Below are 23,488 nucleotides of genomic sequence, written 5' to 3' on the forward strand. Positions count from 1 at the left end.
TGTTTTTTTGCTTTGGGCTGCTCCCTATCAAGGGTTCATCACAGCAGATGATCTGCATATTTGATTTGGCAGAAAGTCTTACACTGGGAGTCCTTCCTGATGCAACCCCGCCATTTAGTACTTTAGTCTATTTTGACACATTTATTAGTTGGGTATTTTATTTTTTGGCCCTTGTGTGGCTCCGAGATTTATGGATAGTGTCTTTGTAAGATAATGTTTTTATTTACCTTTACACTAAAGTCTGACTCAGAAGGAATATTTCCTCTATGACAGCAGGTGCTTGGGAGCTCTGTTACTGTGAGCAGGTGGTTAAAAATGTTGCTATTAAAGCCTGGTTTTCACAATGATAGTCTATATTTGTCCACCTTTAGATTTGAGGGTTAAGGATGAGGTTCAGACAGTAGATTTACTTGCGCTGTTGCAACACCTGGAACATTTGAGCCAACACTGAAAGGATTCACGCGGGCAGTTCTTGAGATAGCGCATTCACAAGAAGGAACAGCGTGAAAACATTCTGCCTCCATCCAAAGGCATAAAAATCACAACACTTAATATCCGCTGTCAACAGTGACTGAATCCGTCTATAGACGCAAACAAACATACACAAGATGATTTATTATTATGTGTTTCAGACTTCAAGTGAATAGCAATATCATATCAATTTCCCCATTTATTGTGAATACAAATCTGCTATATAGCCCTACTTCTCTCACCACGACATACTCTATTAATAAGCTAACAATGATATGGCAATTTGCACTTGTATTTTCAGTTTCAATTACACAAGTTGTTGAGATGCGAGACAAAGGATCCATATCTGTCACACCCAAATAGTTAGACATGCCTTCATCATGGGAGAATAACGCCACACAATAAGTAACAAGATTATGGTCACACAAACAAAGAATTTACGCATAGCCATCATTTTAATCCTTGACTGGCCCTCGCCAAATACCTCGTGCTCTGTCTCAGGCTGATTTGATGACAAGAGTCACTGTTGTTGTCACGCAATGGCTACAAAGTGTTAAATCCACAAAAACAAGACAAAAACGGTGTCGCTGGGAAGAACAGGCATGGATGGTGAACTGTTTGAGATTAAAAGCATAAATGTGAAAGTGGGAAATTTCTGAAGTTTTTCACCTTAAAATTCTTTTGCTTGGTACACTGATCTGTAATAGGTATGATAGTTATCAGGCCCTGTGATGGACTTTGTCCTATGTCAGCTGGGATTGGCACCAGCGACCCCTAATGACCCTCATGTGGAGAAGATGGATGGATGATAGTTATCATTCACCTCTTGGATGGTACTAGCTCATAACCACAGGCACACCCTAAAGCTTTCCCTGCTTTGTGGTCTATGTTTCAGTTTCCAATTGTGACCATTATCTAAAAATCAACATGTTGTGTTGAAGAAGACCCCAAACCGTCAATTGACCGTCCATAAACTCCTCAAAACATCAAAACCTTTTCTCCTAGACTAAGTGGTGTGGAGTCACCAGTGGAGTCGCCCCCTAATGGACATTCAAGAGAATACAGGTTTTAGGTACTCCTACATTGGCCAAGTCCATTTTGATACTAAGTCTGTGGTACTGTGAGAAGTGCAAATTCAAGTGTAACGTTGGACTGAAGATGACAGCAGTATTACACTCCTGCTGTACAACCAGAAAAGGTGGAATTTGGTTTTCGGTGGAGATGATATAAGTCACTACAACTAGCCACAGACGGGAACAGTGAAGTCAGAAACGGAAACCACAGGAGCTCAAAAAACGTCTGGTTGCTTTTTCAAGAACATGTTTCCCTGACAGAGAATGACAGCAATGAATACGACATGAAAGCCACTCCTGGAATACATCTTAGGCCCCCCTACCACCACCTGACCATGCGCTATAATCACTTCGTACTTAACTTCCCCACATAAAATGTACAATCTCTGATCAGTGTGCATTAGAAAGCCAACTTTAATGGGCAGTATGATCAGAAGTAGAGAATCAATATATATACTCTGTGTTCAGGAAAGTATCAAAGTGATAAAAGATCCCATTTTTTTTCAAGGTCCAGTGTGTAGGATTTCGATGAGTTGATAGTTGATATTCATGTGGATGTTATATTATTTGAATACACATGAAGTAGAATCAATGTGTTTTCCTTACCGTAGAATCAGCTCTTTATATCGATAGCTGTGACTCAACACCAGGAACACAGGCTGAACTAAAGGGGATTTCCTAATAAGGTTACAGTTGTCATAGCAAAAGAACAAATCACTTACTGCATGTAACATGATATGTACGTACTTTAATAGTAAACAATCCAATTTCAAGGCCAGGTGCTTTCCCAAATGTTTCCAAAATGATTGGAGTCTTTACCCCTCACACACTAACAGATAGTGCTGACTGGTGCAGACTCTGGCCAACTGTGATAAAATCAGGTCAAAAATCTTGTGGTGTGTCCCCAGCTAAAAGAAAAGGGTTTCTGTGTGTTTTTATGTCACCTGAAGGCCATAGACTAGATTTTATTCCACATGCGCATATTAAACGCAAGGTTACAGGGTTTCAGTAAATCGCCATTAAATCCTACGCACTGAACAAAATGTGTGTGAAAGTTTTCAGAGAAGAGTTGGGCTTAGTTTTCATAGACTGAAACTATAAGAGCTTTGCGATCTTCCTGGTTTCGCATCCTTCTGATGTACACAAGAGCCACAATCATCAACAGCAGTGACACTATGAAAGCGCTGGCAAACACGATCGTGCTGATGTGGCTTCCCAGGATCTGCCCTCCCCACTGTCCCTCTGAGTTCCTGGACATGGTGTTTTCAGGAACTGGCGGAGGACTCACTGAAAGACAACGACACAGCAGTTTTTAGGTCAGACAGACGGATAGACAGATTGGTAGATGGGGTAGATATCAATGTGGATATTAACCTGGTTCAAGCTTGTCACTCCTTTGCAACACACTGTTGTCGTGTGGCGCAGACGGGCCAACAAACTGCAAAGGACCCTGGGAAATGGTGTGGCTGTCTGTCTCCTTGCTCGTACCTCGTCTGCGCCTGCGTCTGGTCGGAGTTGGGAGACAGCCCTCGGCACATCTGGAAAACGGACTGCCAGACTCGCACATAATGACAGAGCAGGTGATGTACACCTGTAAGGCAGCAGGTGAGAACACTCAGAGTCCACTGAGCAAACCACATTGAGTTTTGTTCATGTAGGTTGACGTTATCTGTGCCTGGTTTCCTTTTCTAGAAGGTGGAGGTGTCGCGCTGCATGTTACCATAGCTACCGCTTGTGTTGTTTCCAGTCAGAATATACAAAAACATAAAAGATTTTAAGGTGTCACACACAAATCAGTGATTCTTTATTGGGCTTTTTTTTTTTGGTTTAGTTGTTAAGTCTACAGGATGAATGATCCATACTGCAGTGCAGCCACTAGAGGACAATCCATGTACGTCCATCTTTACTTTTGGGAGTTTTTATTTCAACATTTTTATATTAACACCACATATTTTGTTGCCAGACCCTTTATTTTTGCTACTTTACCATACTGTCATTACTGTCTAACTTGTTTAATCTTGGAAAACATCACACGCTGACTGAATGTTAAAGTGCCATTTATACATATCGTCCTATAGACCGTTTATCAGTGCGGCAGAATAAATAGATCAGATGTAGACTTATATGATATACGCTGCAACTCATTAGAGCAGGGGTAGGGAACCTATGGCTCGCGAGCCAGGTGTGGCTCTTTTGATGATTGCATCTGGCTCGCAGATTTTGGCTTTTCAGATAAAACATAAAATATTATCACTTGTTTTAATCCATCCATCGATTTTGGAAGTGGAGGAAACGCAAGTGAATGACATAAATGCAGCACCGTTCTATTCCCTGGCTTTGGATGAGTCAACAGACGTAAGTCATTTGTCGCAGTTCAGTGTGATTGCAAGATATGCTGCTGGTGACACACTGCGCGAAGAAAGTCTTGCTGTTCTGCCAATAAAAGGGTCCACAAAAACCAGAAGTCGCATTAATGGTGAGTATTATAACAACATTATTTAAAAGAATAAATTCAGAGGCTTATTATACTCACATTTAGTTAAATTCAGTCTTAAAATATATTATATGGCTCTCACTGAAATAAATTTGCAAATATTTTGCTTTCATGGCTCTCTGATTCAAAAAGGTTCCCGACCCCTGCATTAGAGTATAATATGGTATCAAGAAAGCTTTTCCTCAGCTTTTTCTTTCAATTAGGCTGTTGATATGATATGGTTTTTACTGTCTTATCTTACAGTAAATTGTCAGACTGATTTCTTTGCTTTGCACTTACCTGATCATCGATTCCAGTAAATTTGAACGCTTGAATCTCAAAGTTGAACACAGTGTCATTAGTTGGGTGGATCTTTAGCGTTTCATCTTTCATACACCTGTAAGAAAAAGATGACACATACAATCAAAGACATTTGTTATGAATGATGGGTTTTCTTTTCTTCTTTTACTAACTTTAAAGGCGATAGTCCAGGATTTTCGCTTTCTGTGTGCTGAGTGCAAGCTCAGTGAAACGTGGCTGTAAGTAGGGACCACAGGGAAAACTCATTTCAGCCACTGTCTCCTGTGTCCTCTGAGCTACGGTCATTGGTTTTGTTAATGGATTTTGTGAGGGAATCTCTGACTCAGTCATTAACATATAATAATATCTAATAATAGAAGAAAAAAAAGTTGGAATATCATGTCGAGATCTAAGTCAACATGACGCTTGTCAGATTCAGTGGCGGCTTTTATGGAGCGCAATTTTGAGTTTAATTTCAGTTAATCAACTTTAAACTCGACATGTCGAGATTAATCTCATCAAAAAACAATGTTTTTTAATGCTCTGTCGTACCTAAATATTTAAATACAATGCTGAACTTTTTTTTTTGAGCGATAATTAGCAGAGCGGTCTAGAGAGGCTGTGAGGGGTTGGAGTGCTCTGGTCCCCACTGAGCTTGCACCCCCAGGCCGGCGGTGACCTGTGATTATGGATCACTACCTCTTACTACCACAGTTCATTTTGATAGGAAGCATCGACTCTCACCCGTCCTTGATGAGGTCATAGGAGCGGGTGTTTTCAGGGTTGTCATCAGGAGTAGCTTTGCACGATTCCACAAATAACTTCACATTTGGTAGCTCTGACTGTGCTTGAATGCCCATATAGACTGTCTCCAGCAACTTCACCTCGACTGGGTAGGCGCTGGCCTCAACCCTATCTGTAAAGTTGGCATCTTTAAATATGTCAAAGGTGTAGACAAAGCTCCCGAAGCTGGACTCAGTGAAAATGTAGTCAGACTTGTGCAGATTGTAGTAGTTGGAGACGCTGATGGTTTTGGGAAACTGGCAGGAGAAGCCGATCTTCACCGTCTTCCTACGGGTTATAATCTCATTCGGCAGCTCAAAGGAGTTGATCTCATTTGTGAATGCGATGAAGTCACCAATGTCCTTTGTTTAAGATGAAAACAAGAGGTAGGAAAGAAAAACATCTTAATAAAAAAAAATCATAATACTCCTTAAATATTTTTGTCCAAACACATAAATGTCTCTCTGCACCTCAAGCTTTGTGCCGCAGGTGCTGAACGACATGCTGCCCATGATGTGTGTGTCATTGGCGGTGAGAGAGCACGATGGGTCATTCAGCTTCAGGAACTTGTCGTCAATCCCAGGCATAGACGCTTTGTCCAGGGTCACCATCATCTTGTTGGGCGAACATTCAACTATGGCCTTGCCTAAATCAAACAACATTTCACATTAAACTCCTCACGTGTGACATATCTCTACATTACCTCTAGGTGGTCATATATTCTGAGACTAAGGGCCTTATTTATCTCAAATGAGGCCTAGTGGTGTATTCATACCAACGTTTTGCATGATGTTACTCCCACAGGTCTGGCTGCAGGGTCATTATGTAAGAGAAGAGTGTCTCCCTCCACTTGGTCTGTGACGATCTCAATTCTGATCAGTTTGAAATATTTGAGCTTGAGTAAATTAGGTGAAAGTTGTGCATTTAACGTTGACCCACAATGAGTGACGCCAAATTTGCTTCTTTTACGTTATTAGTCCTATTGAAGGGCCTCACATGATGTGTCATTACGCTTTATACCAGCAGAGGGCGTATGTCAACCAAAGTACGAATACAAAGTACGGTAGTAGAAGAAGAAATCACAGCAGAGAAGAGATGAAGCAGCTTCCGAGCAGCACTTTCACAGGGACATAGAGCAACTACAGCTGTGACTCGAGAGGTGATGACCACGACTCTTCAAGTGCATGTAACTGCGGAGAAACAAATGTCCTCTCCTCTGGATGGACTATATGTACAGTATATGTCAGGAACATCTGAGCCATCAAATAGAACAATAACTAGTGACTTAGACCATGAATATTCAGGAAAATATTTACTGATGGTACAAATTAAGTGAGAAGTGGGAATCTTTTCACAAAGATCAGAGTTGCCCCCTGGTGGCTAATAAATATATTGTTATTTTCAGGTTGTCCTCATTCGGCAAACCAGAAGACCATGTCCACTTTTCATCTACGGTCTGTGTGTATTAAATTTGAAATAAGTCAAAGACTGCTTTGACTTTATTATTCAATGCTAACAAATTGACCAACAATTGATTCATGACATGTTCAACTGCTGGATCAGGAAAATTCACAAAATATGCAACCGTTCTTTTGATTAAACCTACACACAGTGCTTGTGGGCATCCGCAGAAGTAGAAAATAAACTCAGTCTGGTAACTTCTACATGTGTTATTGACAACTTTGGCCAGGTTTTGATTTAATTAACATTATATAGGACAGATTAAGGAAAAGTATTTTGTTGGCAAAATAAATGACCTTTATCCTTTAAGGTCAAAAGCCCACAAACAACCATATACCTACTGTCCATTTAGAGTCTTCATTTGTTATAGATGATAATTAATATATAGATAGTTGGATATAAACAAACCTTGAAGGATGGAGGCTTGGGTCACCAAGACAACAACACACCTCATTTCTGACTGGCTGAATGACAAAAGTGAGAGACATTTCAGGGCAAAAATGCAAGATAAATTATATAAATTATGAAAAATATTACACAATATAATTTTACATGTGTTACATGTTCTTAGCAACACCCGGTGCAAGAGTTTGGTCAATAATTATTATGAAAATGATAAAAGGATGCTGAGAATCCAGGGAAAATATATACACGTTTATATAATCAATGGATCTTGTGTTTCTTCCTTCACAGGTGCTTGATAACTGCAAATTCACTATCATATATAAAGAAACTGTGAAGCAGTAAGTATCAGGCAGCACATGTTTCCTGCTCGTGCACATGAAACACACACACTGTTGTATGTTGACCTCTTTTTGAACTTACAATTCATTGATGTATAATTAGTAGTTCCTCTATCATGTCACGTGTTTCCATGCTTGCACAATTACCATGTTTGGGAAAGTACACATGTGTAAAAGTGATACTGCAGGGAAATAGACGAGAACAGGATTTATTATTGTCTGGTGCGACTGGAAGAAATGACACAAGAGTGTCTGAGTGCTGGAGAGGAGAATAAAAGGAGACTTTTCAGACTTTTCTAAGCACTTCTATGTAACATTCAAACTGAACCATCTTGCAACATTACTTGACTTTGTTAAACTTGAGATTACGTCTCCTGCTCATTGGCAACCTTTTTCTCTTGACACTCACGTTTCTGGCGTCTCTGCGGTGAAGCAGAAGGGAATCGAGCCGTACAGGTCTTGCTTTTGTGGAGTCCACGTCACAGTAAGATCAGCTGTTCCGTGTTCACCACTTATGAACACTTTGCTCATGTTCTGTGGGCCGCTCACCTGGAAGTCCATTATGCTTCGGGAACAAAGATAAATGCGGAAAACAATCCATCTCTTAGTTGTGAGTAATACCTTTTGAGCTGCGCATTGTAAGCTTGATAGGTAAATAAATACCTGCTGTGATGAGCCTGTGCTTGAGCACGAAGGTTGAATGGCTGCCCCACAGTGGCATGGAGAACATCCCCGTGTGATGGAGTCCCAGACAAGAACATGGGCTGCACGTGACCCATTTCACATTGTGGTATTGGAGGCAGGACTGAAAACAGAGACAGGAGGCTATAAGACAAATATGGTTTGTAAGGGTGCTGCAACAGGTTCGGCAAAGCAAGGAAAACGCCTCTGACGAGAGATCAGATGAGATTTAATCCGTTTTCCTTACAGTCAGGCGGTCGTCATCAGACGTGTGTCTTGATGGACAGCGTGTTAGCGTCACTCACTTTCCACAAGGAACTGAAGCTTCACTTTGCAGAGAGGCGGCGAGTTCATGTCCGAAGCCTCATGAAACACCGACATTCCATTATCATAGGTCACTGTGATGTTTTGGGTGGGAAAGTCCTCCAGCATCAGCTCGAAAATGTGGACGCCAACACCGACTTCACCTGCACTTGTCAGCATGCACTCCGCCTGCAAAGATGTAAACAGTTTAAAGATGATTCAGGAATGTTGTATTGTGCACAAATCTGCTCTCATTGCAATTCATAGTTTCTAATTGGGTCAAATATTTTGTCATCTACTGCACAGGTAGAAATAGGTCAAGGCTATTCTATGGTATATATCTACCTACTATAGCATTGATATGCACCATAAAAGACTAATATGTTTAATTAAGAAGAAACATTAACGTTTTTTTTTTGGTTTTTTTTTAATCGTTAATGTGTCATCATGAATAGTCACCAGGTGAAAATGGAATTACCACGTCCAGACTGAAGTTTGAGGGAAGTGAAGCTCCGGCACTGAGGGTGCACTTGACGTCATCGCTGTCTGGATCATGAGCCAGAAGACGAATCACTGAAAAACAGTTCTGAGGCACTCTGCGTACACAAAACGATCACATTCATTTTATTCATGTTTTCAAATTCAATTCTGTGACCATCTTAACAATAAAAAAGTAAAATAATGCACATATTAATGTCTTAATTTAATGCTTTCGTTTAATAAACCAATAAAAATAGAATGAAATCATTGTGTGAGGCTATATAAAACATCATTAATGATGAACCTGACTATTACTTTGGAAATAACATGATATTACAATACATTTGTCACCTTACCACATTACTACATCGTTGGATATTTCATTAGCAATACGATGGTACTATACTATACTGTATCTATCACTGTATTTTTTTTTATTTAGTCATGTGTTTACTTGACAAGACAATAACTTTTATATTTCTTTATTTCATTGGTCTCTGTTTTGTTCTTATGCAAATGAGTAAATACTGAATGGACAAGTTGCCAGACACGTGTGTCGTACGTGTTTTTGTTTAATAAGGAAACAAAAAATCCTTTCTGAATTACAAAATATACTGCCTTCTGCTTTACCTGCAGAAATGTAATCATGACTGAACAGGAAAGGCTTTGCACCTGAGAGACGACACTGTTGTTGTCACAGGACAGACGTTGAGAGTGTGTGAGTCGGAGCGAGTTCCCAAGTCCAACTCAGCATGAGTCGTCCAGTTTGTTCTCCCACCGACATTTGGCGCCCAGCAGCAGCCCGAGCCACTACGCACATCAGTCAATAGAAAAATAAAATAAAACAATAAATATCATTGCCCTTGTTCAGATATGACCGGACTCTTCTCCTACACAAATATTCACACACACAAAAAACTCTAACAACTCCTGCTTAGTGAAGGTAATCATTCTTTTTAATGCCACACTGATGTCCCATGTGTTGGGTTCAGGGGGGTTTCTAGAGACTTTGGGGCCCAGTGTAAAAGGGATCAGGGGGCCTTACATACAACGAAAACACAAAAACTTTCTTTTTTTAGACTGAATACTTCTCTCCTTCACAAATCTTTTGTTCAAACGATTCTAAATCCAAGAAAATGTTTTTGGGTTGTATTTTATATTTAATCACATGAATCAAGAACATTGGAAAAGTTTAAACAATTTATTTAGATTGTTATTATTAGTATTATTATTATTATTATTAGCAGTAGTAGTAGTAATGGTGGTGGTAGTACACAAATTAATGTATATCTAAAAATCAACACCTGATTGGAAAAAGATTAAATAAATTAAATGAATTCGGGGGGGAAACTAAATATAATATGTATATGAAATATTCAGATTCAGATTTTAGTAGCAAACCAGACTGACTCAGGAGGGAGGGTCTATTCTCTGTTCTGCACTCAGGATTAAATTTGAATGGTGACTATATTTTGAGTGTACTTGAGTCAGAGACAACATTCAGAAATGGATCTTAATGATCTTGAGATTAAGCAGCAAACAAAATCTTGTACACTTAGATTTTATTAGGTGAGCCTTTAGTGGCAACACTCACACATGAAAACTGCCTTGTGTATATGTGCAAGCCTGGCATCAGATTACCTCAGATTAAAGTATTTCTCATTGGTTGAGACAGTGGCTGTCGTGAATCCCTCAGTCTGGCACCACGTGCTGTCACCTTTGGCATTCTGGTCTGTCTGCAGGACACGTGACTGATCAAACGTCGTGCAGACCCCACTCTCACAGTTGAGGGACTGCTCATCTGAGCAGCTGCTCCTGCCGTTCTGTCTGTGACTGAAGGACACCTGCAAGGTCACAACAGGTACAGTGCAGTGATGATATTGAGTGAAAAATGTCACTTTCTTTTTTTTTGTACAAGTATCGACATTATGTGGCGCAGGTTTACTCTCTATCCTTTGAATCAGATGTAAACATAAATAAGTCGTTTTTTTAACTCAATACTGAAGACTTTCCTTTTTAGCATTCTTAATAAACCAGCTAATTACACTGTTAACTTCTTAATTAAATGTGTTTCAATCTCTTGAAATACTTCCAGTCTTTGTCTTTCTTACTTTGCAATGTGTCGTGATGAATTTTACATTTTATGTAAAGAAAATGTAATTTCTCTGTAGTTGAAATGTGCTATACAAACAAATACAACCCAGAAACCATACAGTACACGTAAGTGTGACCTTATGTTCCTCTTAAGTACATAACAAACTACTTATGTTACGTCCACAGTAAGTGACTGCAGTCACAAGTATCAACATGACTGTCTATCTGCTTGTGGCATAAATGAGGAAATGATGGTGATGGTAACTGTTTCCGACACCAAGGTTTTTTTTCCCTCATAACATCAACATTCTCTCCATGAGTTGAAGTTTGTATTAAAGAGTGTTACATTCTGACAGCTATCACTGAGCTTGTGTTCTCTATATATGTTTTATCCACTAAATAAATACCACATTAATTGGAAGTTTACAAAAAGTATGATTACATTTGACATAAAGTTACCATGGAGCCCAGTGCTCCTGATGTAATGTAATGTACTTTATTCCTATAGCCCTTTACAACAACCCACACGTGACCACAAGTGCTTTACAAAATAAAAGCATTACAGACACACGGCATTAAAAACAGAAAACATGAATCAAAGCATGAAAAAAGCAATAAAAACACACAAAAATCCTGGCTGCAGGATTACACTCAGGAAACTAAACATTTCCTCACAACCTTCTCAAATTAAATCGCAATAAAACTGAATTTCTCCTCACTGGCTCTACATCTAACCCTGGACATAGTTCCACCTTCTGCCTTCAGTCAAAAGTCAGGGTGTCTCTGGAATTCTCTTCATCAATTCATAGTAAGCCATAGTTAGTTGCTATTTTTGAGATAGTCTGCAGTAGAAAATACAAAAAAAGGCCACTTCAACACATCCATATTTTTTTTAAACTGTAATATATTGACCTAAGTTGCTTACAGAACCTCTCAAGAGTGTAAACAGTAAATTACAGAGCAGATAAGTGATTATTATTATTATTATTAATATTATTATTATTAAAGGGCTAACTTGTGTGAAATGCATGACCACACATACTGTACTGACTTCCTTGTGATTGTTGCGAGAAAAAAAACAATGCTTGAAATCTGTTCATCCTTCAGGGAGTTTGCATTAAGGAATTTTGGTAATTTGCCAAATTTGTAATTAATCTACAAAATGTCTGCCCTTATTCAGAAAAGGAAGAACATTATTCATGGATACCTGATAATTAACCTATACTTATACCTTAACCTTTATCATTATGTATGTACGTGCTGTTTTTCCGTTGTGTAGTTGTTTGATTAAAAACAATACACAGTAAAGATTAAAGAAAAAGATTACTTAATTTAGCGTAACAGTAAGGATTGTCTACCAGATAACTGAAACTCAGCTCAGTAGGGTACAATTGAAATACAAAGATATGTCAAAAAAGGAAATATTACTGTAAAAAGTTTCATTTACAGTATCTGCTGTCTTAGAAATGACAGATGTCTTGCACTGATTCTTAAAGCATGTAGCCAGAAAACACAAGTGGATTGGTTTTATAACTTAGATAATACAAAACATTTAGTTAAGGTGATGAGAGAGTTTCTGTACCCTAAATGTGCCGTCCTTATTCTTCTTCACAGGCATGAAACTGACACTGTCTCCATAAAAGCTGATAGCTGATGCTGTCCCCAGTAAAGCCACCAGCAGCACGGCTGGTGCACTTGGCTCCATGATGTCTTACAAAGTCTAATCGTACACAAGCTTGTTCAGTCACTTTGGGTGTCAAAAATAGAGGAGGTGTTTCCTTGTAACAGGACTAACCAGATCTGAACAGGACTGCCTTTCCCCTGCTCACACTGTTGACATCATCAGCCTCATTTAACCTGCTGACCACTATAATATCAATTGTTTAATCAATTACATTTTATAATAACAATTAGTATTTTCTGCACACCAATTAGTGATAGTGAATTTATCCTCTGCTTAAATCCACCTAAAGCATCCACTTACTGATTAATGTAAAGAGAAATACATAATACACATATAAATAAGTAAATTCATATAAAAACAAGAACACAAAGCAAAAAAAAGTTCTCTATTTGTTTTTACCTCCATAGCCCACAAATAGTAACCTCCCTTAAACACACTGCAATAAAAAAGTTAATGTAAATGTAACAACCGAAAACACACTGTAGTTGCTGCTGTGGTTTGCTGAGAATGATAGATTGTTTTTATTTCGGTCTCTGCTTACATTCTTCCCAAGGGACGAGAGTAGTTTCAGCCAAGAATCCTCTCCATAAAGAAGTGTTCATCTCTAAAAGCAAAGCACCAAGGATTATCAACGACTTTCAAATGTCGTCACGTTTGGTTCACGCGAGGAGCCGTAGTTACGTCAGATACTGGAAATCGTCAGAGTGGCAAGATGGCTTCCGAACCAAACAAGACTGAAATCCTTAGTATTTTCAAAAGATTAAGGTCTATTCCCACGAACAAGGTCAGTAAACCAGTCATGGCGTGTGTTGGTTGTTCGTTGATTAGCACACTGTGTTCCGTAAGAGGCCATTAGCGTGGTTGGCTAACAGTTTTCTACCTAGGCCCGTCTACATGGTCGAACGGCTAACCCGGGCTAGCGGCTGCTAGCCTGCCGGTAAAGCAGGCAAACATAAAGGCCACGTATACGTTTCGTGTTTGCCGAGGTGGCTAACCACCTACTTCAGCTACTCCGCAGTTTGGAGATAAAATGAGAAACTACGAAACTTAATTTACATTAAATATTGTCAGTAATAAGACACGTGTGTGTTCACATACACATTTAAAGATGAAGCGTTTGAAGTCAGCAGTGAACAGCTGACGGGGTTGTTTGGTTCAGAGCCATATGGTTAGATTGACATTCAACATATATTGTAATCTTCATATTAGAAGATTTGTGATGGATGAATATGTCTTTTTTTGCTCCAAGTCTGGCCTATGTACATGGTCTCATGGCATGCGAACAACTAGCAGCTTCAGTTTCTACCATGGGATGTTTACCTGGCCCCTTACAGAAAAGGGGTATTAATGTAAAATTATAACAGAGAGGTCCAGATGGAGAACATTTCCTAGTGCAGAAGTCCAGGTCGATTCTTTGCAGCATCAACGAATGTAAAACTTACATAAATCCATGTTTTACTCCAGTTAATTGCATTAACATTACCACTAATCCTTATATCACCGTATTATAGTGTAACTTAGATTGTGTCCCTCCAGAGGTACGAGCAAGGCTGAGCTGCAAAACAGATTTTATTACAGTGAAATACATGGTGAAAGTGTTTTTCACCCTTTGCTGTAATTGTTTTGTGTAGGTAATGGTAGGTCATGGTTAGTTGTAATGTGTCTAATTGTATTACATAATTGCATGTCTTTGTTGTGCCTTGAGCATTGTGTGACATTGCTAATGGAGCTACTAAGGCAAAAGATGTAAGAAATTGTTTGACTTTTTTTAATGATACAATTATTTGTCTCATCTCTCTCATCATTCTGATTAGATGTGCTTATGACGTTTTGTATTTTCCACAGGCATGTTTTGACTGTGCAGCAAAAAACCCCAGCTGGGCCAGTATTCCCTATGGTGTGTTCTTGTGCATCGATTGCTCAGGCATTCACCGCTCTCTGGGAGTGCATCTCAGTTTCATCAGGTAGGCTTAGTGATGATATTTTTAAAAATGACCTTTCTGTCTTTCCCTGGTGCATATTTATTTGACATTTTAATGAGCAGTTGATTTGCCTTTGTAAAAGCATGTGTGTAATTTGGATAACCAGATACACCCAGATACAATGCATTTTGGTGAACATCAGAGTGTGTGTGTGTGTGTGCGCGCACAGTGATGTCTTTTTCTAAAGCGTCTGGGAGACACATTGTACTTACACATGTTGAAGAATGTGGTCACTTACATCCCAAACCATTTCTGAATATGGATTTTGTGATTACATCTATATTACATCACATACAAATGATACCCTTTTGTGATACTCTTTTGTGTCTTGGCTGTGTGGTATCTAGCCCTAACTAGTCACATGTATCTCGGCAAATAAACTCATTCTCAACATTTTTATATGGATGCATAAAGCTTATATAGAAAGAAATAATACATTTGACGAGAGGATCAATAAACATGTTCATCATAGCACCTAAATTGTAATCAAATTGAATTTTGAGGTACCTAGAGATTCCACCCCCAGGTATGAACACCTGCTAGTGTCAATATTTAGTTCAACATTAAACATGTGATATCCTGTGTGGACAATGCATGAAGCAGTGATCATGTGTACTCTTTGTGAATGCTGGCTTGCCATGTTCTTCCATCCTTTTCACCCTAGATCCACTGAGTTAGACTCCAACTGGAACTGGTTCCAGCTGAGATGTATGCAGGTTGGGGGCAATGCTAATGCGGTACGTCACTGAAAAAAAGAAGTAATTTCATGAGAATAGTCTTTGTAGCAGTGTGTAGTGTAAGTACCTGTAATTGATAAACTCCCCTTCTCCTCTTACCCAGACGGCATTCTTCCGGCAGCATGGTTGCTCTACAAATGACACCAATGCAAAGTATAATAGTCGTGCAGCTCAGATGTACAGGGAGAAGATCCGTCAGCAAGCGAATGCTGCCTTGTCCAAATATGGCACAGATGTGAGTATCAATGAAGTGGGGACAGTTGTGTCAGCAGATCTTTGTCATTAGTCCAAAGGGTGTGTGTTAATTATCACACCCCTGGCAATGATTCATATCACCACAGTGTGAACATAAATTACTGCTGCTGTTTGTGTCCGTAAAGAATAACAAACACTTGTCTGTTGTCATTGTAGTTGTGGATTGACACTTCTGCAGGAGGAACCCCTATACCTACTGAGAAAAAGGAGGCGGATTTTTTTGCTGAACATACACAGGTTTGTTTTACATTTATACCAAACATGAGTCAGGAAGAGGATTTCCTGTCTGACAGCTCAAAAGTCAAAGTGAAGTGAATTAAAACACACCAGGATTTCCCCATGACAGTGTTGTTCTGGGATGCAGCAGGTCTCTGTTCCCATTAAAAAGTTGCACTAATTATAAAAATAACAGTTTCTGAAATTACAACATTTACTGGGATGCATATGCAACATAACTATATTTAAGGTGATCATAGAGAAATAACTATAATAACAAAATACTAATTCTGATGTGTAACATTTGTTTGGGTTTCCTGCATTGATGTTTCTTTTCATTGACCTGATTTGTATACGTTGGTACTGATAGGTCTGTGTTGAGCTAAAACTATCTGACCCATGTATCATCAAACAATCAGCCTTGCAATACATTTACAGGTGTGCTTCACCCAATTTAAACTTAATTATATATTTTTGAACATTTTCAGCTTGCAAGTGACTGGAGCATGGCTCCGCTCTCTGAGCCAGAGCAGAATGGAGCTGCCATCACCCCCCAGCTGACAGACTCAACACCTAAAGTCCAGGATGATAACCGTCAGTAAAATTAACTTTTTTAAAATACATTTTACCTCAGTCTGTGAAAACAGGAGTATCGTGTCATCTGTCTCTTAGTAAATAGGTGTAGTGCTTTGTCGTCTTTGGTATTAGGAACATCTATTTAACATGTTTTTGCTGCTCTCTCCTTGTTCGTAATGTAGTTTGGACAAATCCAGTCCAAACCACAGAATACATTTTGGGAATTTAATCTTTTTTGCTTCTGATATTTTTGATCTGTTACTTTTTTTGCTAGAACTGGAGGAAGGACCAAGCATTGATTGTCTGAGCACATCACCTAAAGCCTCTATTGGTAAGTGTTAAGTGTTTTATAGACACAATGATTCAAACTCTGGGGGGACCCCAAGAGCTGTTATTTTAAGTATATGCTTCAGCAAAAGGTTCCCAGTTGTTGACCAGTAGTCTGGTTGAAATAATCAATCAACAGATGGAACATGTTTTGGTTTGACATTTCAAGATGAAATGTGTACATGCAAATGCTGAATCACAATGCAAGGCAGAGAGAGATTACAGAGGTCACGACAAAATTCTACAGGTGTGTGACAGGACAGGAAATACTTTTGTCCATTTTTGTTGCTGGATATAAGTGTTGTATGGCAGACTATAAATCGGGTTTATGGATTCTTTCTGTGCTTCTCAGAGCCAGTGCCATAGAGAGATTCTAGTTCTCTACAAATCTATCATGACTGACTGTAGGTACAGTATAAGGTCAGTACAGTGACTGACGACACTGTCACTGCATGACTGACAAGTGTCAGATGTACAAAACCCTCAAAGATCAAAGAGGCGTCAGTGGTTATTCACGTTGAAAAAAAGTGGGAGTGTTTCTCATTCTTTGATTTGTGTCTTCACACACAGTCACCTTTTTATATCTGTTTTGAAAAGGTCTGAAGCATCTAATGAATGCAGCTAACGATTATTGACTCAATTCTCAACAATAAAATAAATATTGTAGCACTTAAAAACAAGATGGGGTTTAGTGTGACTCACAAAAGATAAACAAAGATTCAAGGGAGTTGTATAAGAAATGAACAGCATACAAATGTCAGATAAATGGTAAAAATTATTGTCATACACCAAACGCAAACCCCTGTTGCGTTACTAGTGTGACTGAGGAGTCATGAGTAAACGTATTACAAAGTAGTACACACATACAGCTTCAAATTTAATGCACCATCAGTTTGTTAGTAGAATTTTTACCACGCAAATGTTTCACTTTAAAAATATTATAACAGGAGCATCTACCTGTGTCTTTATGTTGACACACTATATAATCTTATCATGGAAAACATGAACATCATTTTTAGCATGAACGCAACATAACATTTGATGTGTTTCCGTCATACAAAATACATTTATAAAGTAGCAGTGTATTTGTTTATTTATAAAAAAACATTATTATTATCATTATTATAATAAATCATATTTGTGATTGAAGAGTGTGGTGACTTGTTTGTCTTGTCCTCTAGAGGACTCCATGCGTCTGTCATCACAGGAGGTACAGACATCTCGAGGTGATAAGTGTAACAATAGCGGTTGATGTTTGTGTTGGGTGATGTTCAGTCGCATGGCGTTGACGCTTCACTCACACCCGGCAGCTGCTGTCTGTTCTCTTGTGTCCACTAATCATGTAATAGAAGTGTTTGTGGGTTACTATACCTGATTATTATGAGATGTTTTAGTGTAAAACAAGTTTCTCCTGATGGGATAGCTTTCTAATCTCTAACAGAAAGTGCTGAACAAAGCCAGTGTGTCATACCAAACAAAGAAGAGTTACTGTCAGTCTGTTAGTCACATTCCTGCAGCTCATCGGTGTCTGGATGACAGGGTGGGATAAATAAAATATTGCTATAGCATTCTGTAGAAGTTAAAGCTGATGTCAGTGAAATCCTGTAGTTCAAGAATGTGTTAAAATATCACTATATTCTATCCACTGTCACTAAGAGTATCAATGAAGTGTTTCCTCAGTGGTGTGGGTCTTGTGAGCCGTCTTCATATGTCTTGATGTTGTCTGGAGAATCTACATGTGACAACGCAAATTACCTTTTAGACATTCTCTGGAATGTCTCCTGTCAAATCTCCTGTCTTTTTGCGCTCATGTAAGTTTGTAGCAGGAGAAGCTCTGGATATTTAACTGTGAGCCACTTGCACAGTGTCTGGGGTCTTACCACTGAGTCTAAGTTAGCCCGAACTTCACAAAGAGGTGGTCCTTTCTACTCGTAAGATTAGGCTGTTGGCTGGTGAATAAATGTCTGCAAATTATTTTTTTTATGAGGTGAAATAGGGAGGAGGGAATGGAATGTTATGAAAAATTGGCCAGTAGTTCTTAACGTGCCTAAAATGATCAATGTATAGTTGTCATATTGTTAATGTGGGCCATGTATTGCTATTGCATATTTTATCACAAGTTACCCTGAGATTCTCAGCTTTAGTCTGAATAACTTCGAAGGGAACACGTGAACATGGTTGCTTCATAACCAGAGAGAACAACTGATTCTAATAATAGTATTTGTCAAAACAGGTTGTGTAATATCCTTTTCTTCTTCATCCCTGACTTGCAGTAGCATGAAAGCTTTCATCTCCCTGTCACGCAGAACATGTCATTGTAGCAGCAAAAATAGTTCTTTTCATGTTGGTTCACAGGGGTTGGGCTTGTGGCTGTCGCTAAAAATTGGTGGTCCTGGGTCTGTGGGGCTGCCGGATGCGCCATACATATGGGTCCTGATGGACCTGCTGCTGAGAGTCGACCAGACTTCTCATGCAGTGCAAATCTATCTTACACCAAAAGACATCCAGTCAATGATGACTGCATGTTTAGGTTGCAGAACAGAAAAAGAGAAGTAGTTCTGTTCAGCTAACAACAATTTAGATAATACAGTGTATAGGTTAAGATGACAGTTTTAAATTCTTTACATGCCCTGGCTTCCATTATTAACAGAATGTCAAGCTTGGTGTGCGTGTTGGTTTGTTGGCTTGTTTGTCAACACAAGGTTGCTTTTGAGTTGTTGAGCTGGTTTGTTTGTTGTGTTGATTTTCACATTTTAATTGACACATTTTCACTTTTCTCACAGATGTGAAACCTTCCATCATTGGAAAAAAGAAGCCCATGACTTCCAAAAAAGGGGTAAGTCATCATGGTCAATGAGGTACTGACATGTAGTCATTGCTTACAGTGCACCTCCAGCTCTGTGAATCAGCTTCAGACACACACTTGATGAGAGCAAGCTACGCATGGAAAAACCTATTTAGCCACTTCATAAAATCCAACCCTGTTTAAGTCTGCTGGTTTCCATGCTCTAATACAGACATAATCACAGGCCAACAATCAAATGACTTTTATGATTTATGAAGTAATGAAGTTGTCACTCTTACTTGAGACTAACAACATTCTCCACTCTGCAGCTTGGTGTGAAGAAAGGTCTTGGTGCTCAGAAGGTGAGCAGCAAGAGTTTTTCTGAGGTGGAAAAACAGGCACAAGTGGCCGAGAAGCTCAGAGAGGAGCAGGTGGCTGAGGCAAAGAAACAGGCCGATGAGTCAATGTAAGATTCACCTTGCTTGATTACCAGTCTGCTTTTGTTTCTATTCTGTGGTTTTTCAAATCAAGTAACAACACCTAGCCCCTGAAGTTAGTCTGTTTGGGATTTGCCATGACTTAATTTGACTGTTGCAGTGTGGCTTCGATGCGCTTGGCTTACAAAGAGCTTGAGATCGACAGGAAGATGGAGGAGAAGAAGATTCAGAACCTGGAGGGAAAAAAGAGGGAGCAGGCTGAGAGGCTGGGCATGGGCTTTGGAAACAGGAGGTTAAGATACAACACAGACATTAGATTGTTATTGTCATCAGATCAATGTAATGGAAAACTACAGCTTGAAAAATAGAACTTTACAACATGCAAGTGTCTCTAAATGTGTGTGTTTGTACTTTCTGTTTCAGTGTTGTGTCTCACTCGGTGATGTCAGAGATGCAGATGATCGAGCAGGAAACTCCTGTGGGCGCAAAGTCCTCCTCTCGCTCCAAACTGGACATGTTTGATGAACCCGGCTTCACCTCAGGACCGCCAAAGTAAAATAGTCACTTCCTCAGTTTGTCAGTTCACATTTAATGAATGTGCTTAAACTGACTCTCCTCATGTAATTGGTGTTTCAGGTACAAGGACAACCCATTCACAGTGGGAGATAGTTTTGGGTCCCGGTGGGATACTGAGGGAGGCTCTGCCTCCTTTACCACGTCCTGGGCTCTGGAGAAGGAGGAGCCCAAAGAGGAGGTCACTATCTCCAGTATTCAGCCAATCGGAGAGAGGTATACCCACAGATGTTCATGTACACTTACACAGAACACACACATATATTCTGTGCTTTGTACAGTTCTCATATGTCATCTTGTGTATGATCCAGACTTCCCAGCAGAAGGAAAGCTGAGGTGTCTGCTCCTGTTTCGGAGTCGAGTGAGGCCAGGCAGAAATTTGCCAATGCAAAGGCGATCTCTTCAGACATGTTTTTTGGTCGGGAAACCAGCGCTGAGGTGAGGATATGCACCAGAACCACCTCACACTGAAAAATAAAAACTCAGCCACTATTTGATTAAAGTGTAAAAACACTGTGATCACATCAATGTTGAATCTCCACTTCTCTCAGTATGACGCCAAGACGAGACTGGAGACCATGTCTGCAAGCTCCTCCATCAGTTCAGCTGACCTGTTTGGAGATGGCAGTGACCCTAAAGGTGTGAGATGAAGAAACTAATGGCGCATTTCCACCGGCTCTACTCGCCTCTGCACGACACGGCACGATTAGGTTTCATCTCCACTACAAAAAAGTACCTACTTAACGTGGGCGGAGTCATCACTGCACGGCTGAGTGAAACTGCAGTGACTTCGTTTTATACTCGACACACACACACACACACGAGTGACTAATGACTTTACACCACACTTCTGTAGTTGTTGGAGATTAACTCATGTTTTTAGGATTGTTAAGTAGTTAATTTATCTGCAATTCTGCAATTCGGCACTGTTCGGCGTGATTTCTGTCCACACGTCTCCGGAGTACAACCTCCTACTCCACAGACTACAGCAGCAGTGGTTGGTGGCTCACAATCAGCGGCCACTCCACTTTAAAAGACTCCTGTTAAATATAGAGGTTTCCCTGGTAGTTGTTGGCGATTAACCCACATTGTTAGCATTGTTAAGTAGTTTTAAGTGAGCTACAGTTCGGCGCTGTTCAGCTTGATTTCTGTGTGGGCGGTCTCTTCCTGTGACGGGACTCAGCGGCCGGCAGTCTGACCAGTCATCGCATAGTTTCTGCTTTTAAGCACGCTTGGAACCTCGTCTGAACAGGTACTAAAAATAGTACCTGGTACTAGGCTAGTGGAAACGCTACTTAAAACGTGCCATGGCGAGACGAGTAAAGCCGGTGGAAATGCGCCATAAAAGTGATGTGAAGATGTGAAAAATAATGTTATTAAGAGTTTTATGATGTAGTGACCTCAGTGGCAGCACTGACTGCCTTGTTCTTGATCCCAGATCGCCTTCTTACAGTTAAGTCCGTTCCTCAGTGGTTCTTTCGCTGTTGCCTGGTTTACTTTGAATTCTGCAGCTATAACAGCAGATAAAATGAAAATATTTGAACATTTCTGACTGTAGGATTTTTGGATTGACCCCTTTCTCTTTTTGTTTCTCAGGGAGAGCTTCAGGCTTTGACAACATGCTCCCTGCCGGCCCGGACATTGCACAGTTCAAACAGGGAGTGAAGACTGTTGCAGGCAAGATGGCCGTCCTCGCCAATGGCGTCATGAACACGATCCAGGTGAGATTTCAGCAGTAATTGTGGAGAAAAAAAAGTGCTTCTTTGCTCGGCTAATATGGTTCCTCACTTTTCTTCAGATGCGTCTGAACTGTCTGTCAGTCTCTGAAGTTTCAGGTTTTGTTAATGGGTTTTTCTGTCCCAAACGTTAAACACAATATCTTAAGAAATGAGTCAATTTCTTGAAATATGGTCCAACCATCCACAAGGACTCAGGAATAAAGTGAGCTATAATGGCAGCTCTATAAATACATCTGTTCTGTGAAAACCAAGGAGCTCACCAGACAGATCAAGGGATGTCAACATCTTTCAGATCAGACTAAATTTGTGGTTGTAACGTGATAAACTGGAAAAGTTTAAGGGGGGTAAAAACTACATACTGTTGCTCTCTTAAACCATTGGTCAGTGGAGGCAAAGATTTACTTGGTGGAGATTGTAGTGTTTTGTTTTTTTCTCATGTGCACTTGTTTCTCAGGATCGTTACGGCTCGTACTGATGGAGACGAGTGCCAGTCTGCGGGAAGATGAAGTAACTTAACACCGACCAGCCTCCTGATGGATGACTCGTGTTTGGACGTACGAGACGTGGCTGGGATGAGGAGAGGATTGCATGAGGAACAGAAACCGTCTTTTCATCCGCCCCTCTTTTAGAGACACCTTCACGGGAGTGAGACAGTATTTTCTCTTCTCATTAGCAGACTCTTGTTTTTATTTTCATAAAGAAGAGTTTTGTTGTAAAATACTTTTTTGGTCTTAAGAGTTTCAAAAGTTAATTCTTCTCTATTTTATTTCCTTCTACATGAAATCAAAGTGTTTTTTGATTTATTCTATGAAATATTTCACACTCATGTTTTGTTTTTATCGTGATATTAAAAGTATATATTTTCAGCTTGTAGTGTTAATCAGAACCAGAGTCAGTGACGTTTGATTCACTTTATAATTTACTTTTGTGCTGATGACCAGCTGTCGAATCTCTCTGTGGGAGCTGGGAGTTATGTGCTTGTGTCTGGATGAAACTGATTGTGAACACTGGGGCATCAGATCAATGATACTATGTGGTTATTTATCAAGTCTCTTTAGAAAAGCAGTAAATGCAGGAAGTACAGGGTGAAAATCAGTGTAGTACCTCTGGTTTGGCTTGTGTAGGTGATCAAGTTTTCAACCATTCAGACATTAGCAGATCATCGGTCCCAGCTCATTAACACTGACACTGATTTACTATGCATCTCTCCATTTTAAACCTTTAAAGACATTTTTCACTTATTAAATATTCTTGTGGTTGAATCTGAAGTCTGCCTCCATTGCACCTCATCTGTCACGGCTGCCTTTTTTATTTT

At 39.7% G+C, this 23,488-nt stretch overlaps 2 protein-coding genes across 3 annotated transcripts; one reads left to right on the forward strand and one right to left on the reverse strand.

Annotated features, from left to right (window-relative positions):
- Window positions 1–595: 595 nt before the first annotated feature.
- LOC122772549 lies at window positions 596–12,595 on the reverse strand. Its single transcript, XM_044030714.1, has 13 exons — window positions 12,445–12,595; window positions 10,410–10,612; window positions 9,441–9,578; window positions 8,767–8,884; window positions 8,291–8,477; window positions 7,968–8,109; window positions 7,714–7,869; window positions 6,970–7,025; window positions 5,571–5,746; window positions 5,062–5,462; window positions 4,318–4,414; window positions 2,919–3,135; window positions 596–2,831 (listed from the first exon to the last, which is right to left on the reverse strand). The coding sequence occupies exons 1-13, from the start codon at window positions 12,565–12,567 to the stop codon at window positions 2,620–2,622; spliced, it is 2,226 nt and encodes a 741-aa protein (XP_043886649.1). The 5' UTR covers window positions 12,568–12,595; the 3' UTR covers window positions 596–2,619.
- Window positions 12,596–13,233: 638 nt separating this feature from the next.
- On the forward strand, window positions 13,234–23,457 carry arfgap2 (ADP-ribosylation factor GTPase activating protein 2). 2 transcript variants are annotated; one of them, XM_044030722.1, is made up of 17 exons: window positions 13,234–13,330; window positions 14,392–14,510; window positions 15,193–15,265; window positions 15,369–15,500; window positions 15,677–15,757; window positions 16,225–16,330; window positions 16,587–16,643; window positions 17,821–17,865; window positions 19,423–19,475; window positions 19,754–19,890; window positions 20,022–20,153; window positions 20,285–20,413; window positions 20,498–20,650; window positions 20,746–20,872; window positions 20,986–21,073; window positions 22,031–22,155; window positions 22,628–23,457. In XM_044030722.1, the coding sequence occupies exons 1-17, from the start codon at window positions 13,259–13,261 to the stop codon at window positions 22,646–22,648; spliced, it is 1,650 nt and encodes a 549-aa protein (XP_043886657.1). In that variant the 5' UTR covers window positions 13,234–13,258; the 3' UTR covers window positions 22,649–23,457. The 2 variants fall into 2 exon arrangements, with proteins under 2 accessions (XP_043886657.1, XP_043886658.1); XM_044030723.1 differs by lacking the exon at window positions 17,821–17,865.
- The last annotated feature ends 31 nt before the right edge of the window (window positions 23,458–23,488 follow it).

This window comes from Solea senegalensis, linkage group LG7 (genome assembly GCF_019176455.1).
Source record: "Solea senegalensis isolate Sse05_10M linkage group LG7, IFAPA_SoseM_1, whole genome shotgun sequence".
Taxonomy (NCBI): domain Eukaryota; kingdom Metazoa; phylum Chordata; class Actinopteri; order Pleuronectiformes; family Soleidae; genus Solea; species Solea senegalensis.

Excerpts from the sequence above, each read along its gene's own strand:
- arfgap2 (XM_044030722.1), top strand. The coding sequence starts at position 13,259 with ATGGCTTCCGAACCAAACAAGACTGAAATCCTTAGTATTTTCAAAAGA. Across the intron at positions 15,758-16,224 it reads TTTTTGCTGAACATACACAG|CTTGCAAGTGACTGGAGCAT; the intron begins GTTTGTTTTACA and ends GAACATTTTCAG. Across the intron at positions 19,891-20,021 it reads AAACAGGCCGATGAGTCAAT|TGTGGCTTCGATGCGCTTGG; the intron begins GTAAGATTCACC and ends TGACTGTTGCAG.
- LOC122772549 (XM_044030714.1), bottom strand. The coding sequence starts at position 12,567 with ATGGAGCCAAGTGCACCAGCCGTGCTGCTGGTGGCTTTACTGGGGACA. Across the intron at positions 7,026-7,713 it reads ACCGCAGAGACGCCAGAAAC|CCAGTCAGAAATGAGGTGTG; the intron begins GTGAGTGTCAAG and ends TTTGTCATTCAG. Across the intron at positions 5,747-6,969 it reads CCAAGCCTCCATCCTTCAAG|GCAAGGCCATAGTTGAATGT; the intron begins GTTTGTTTATAT and ends TGTTTGATTTAG.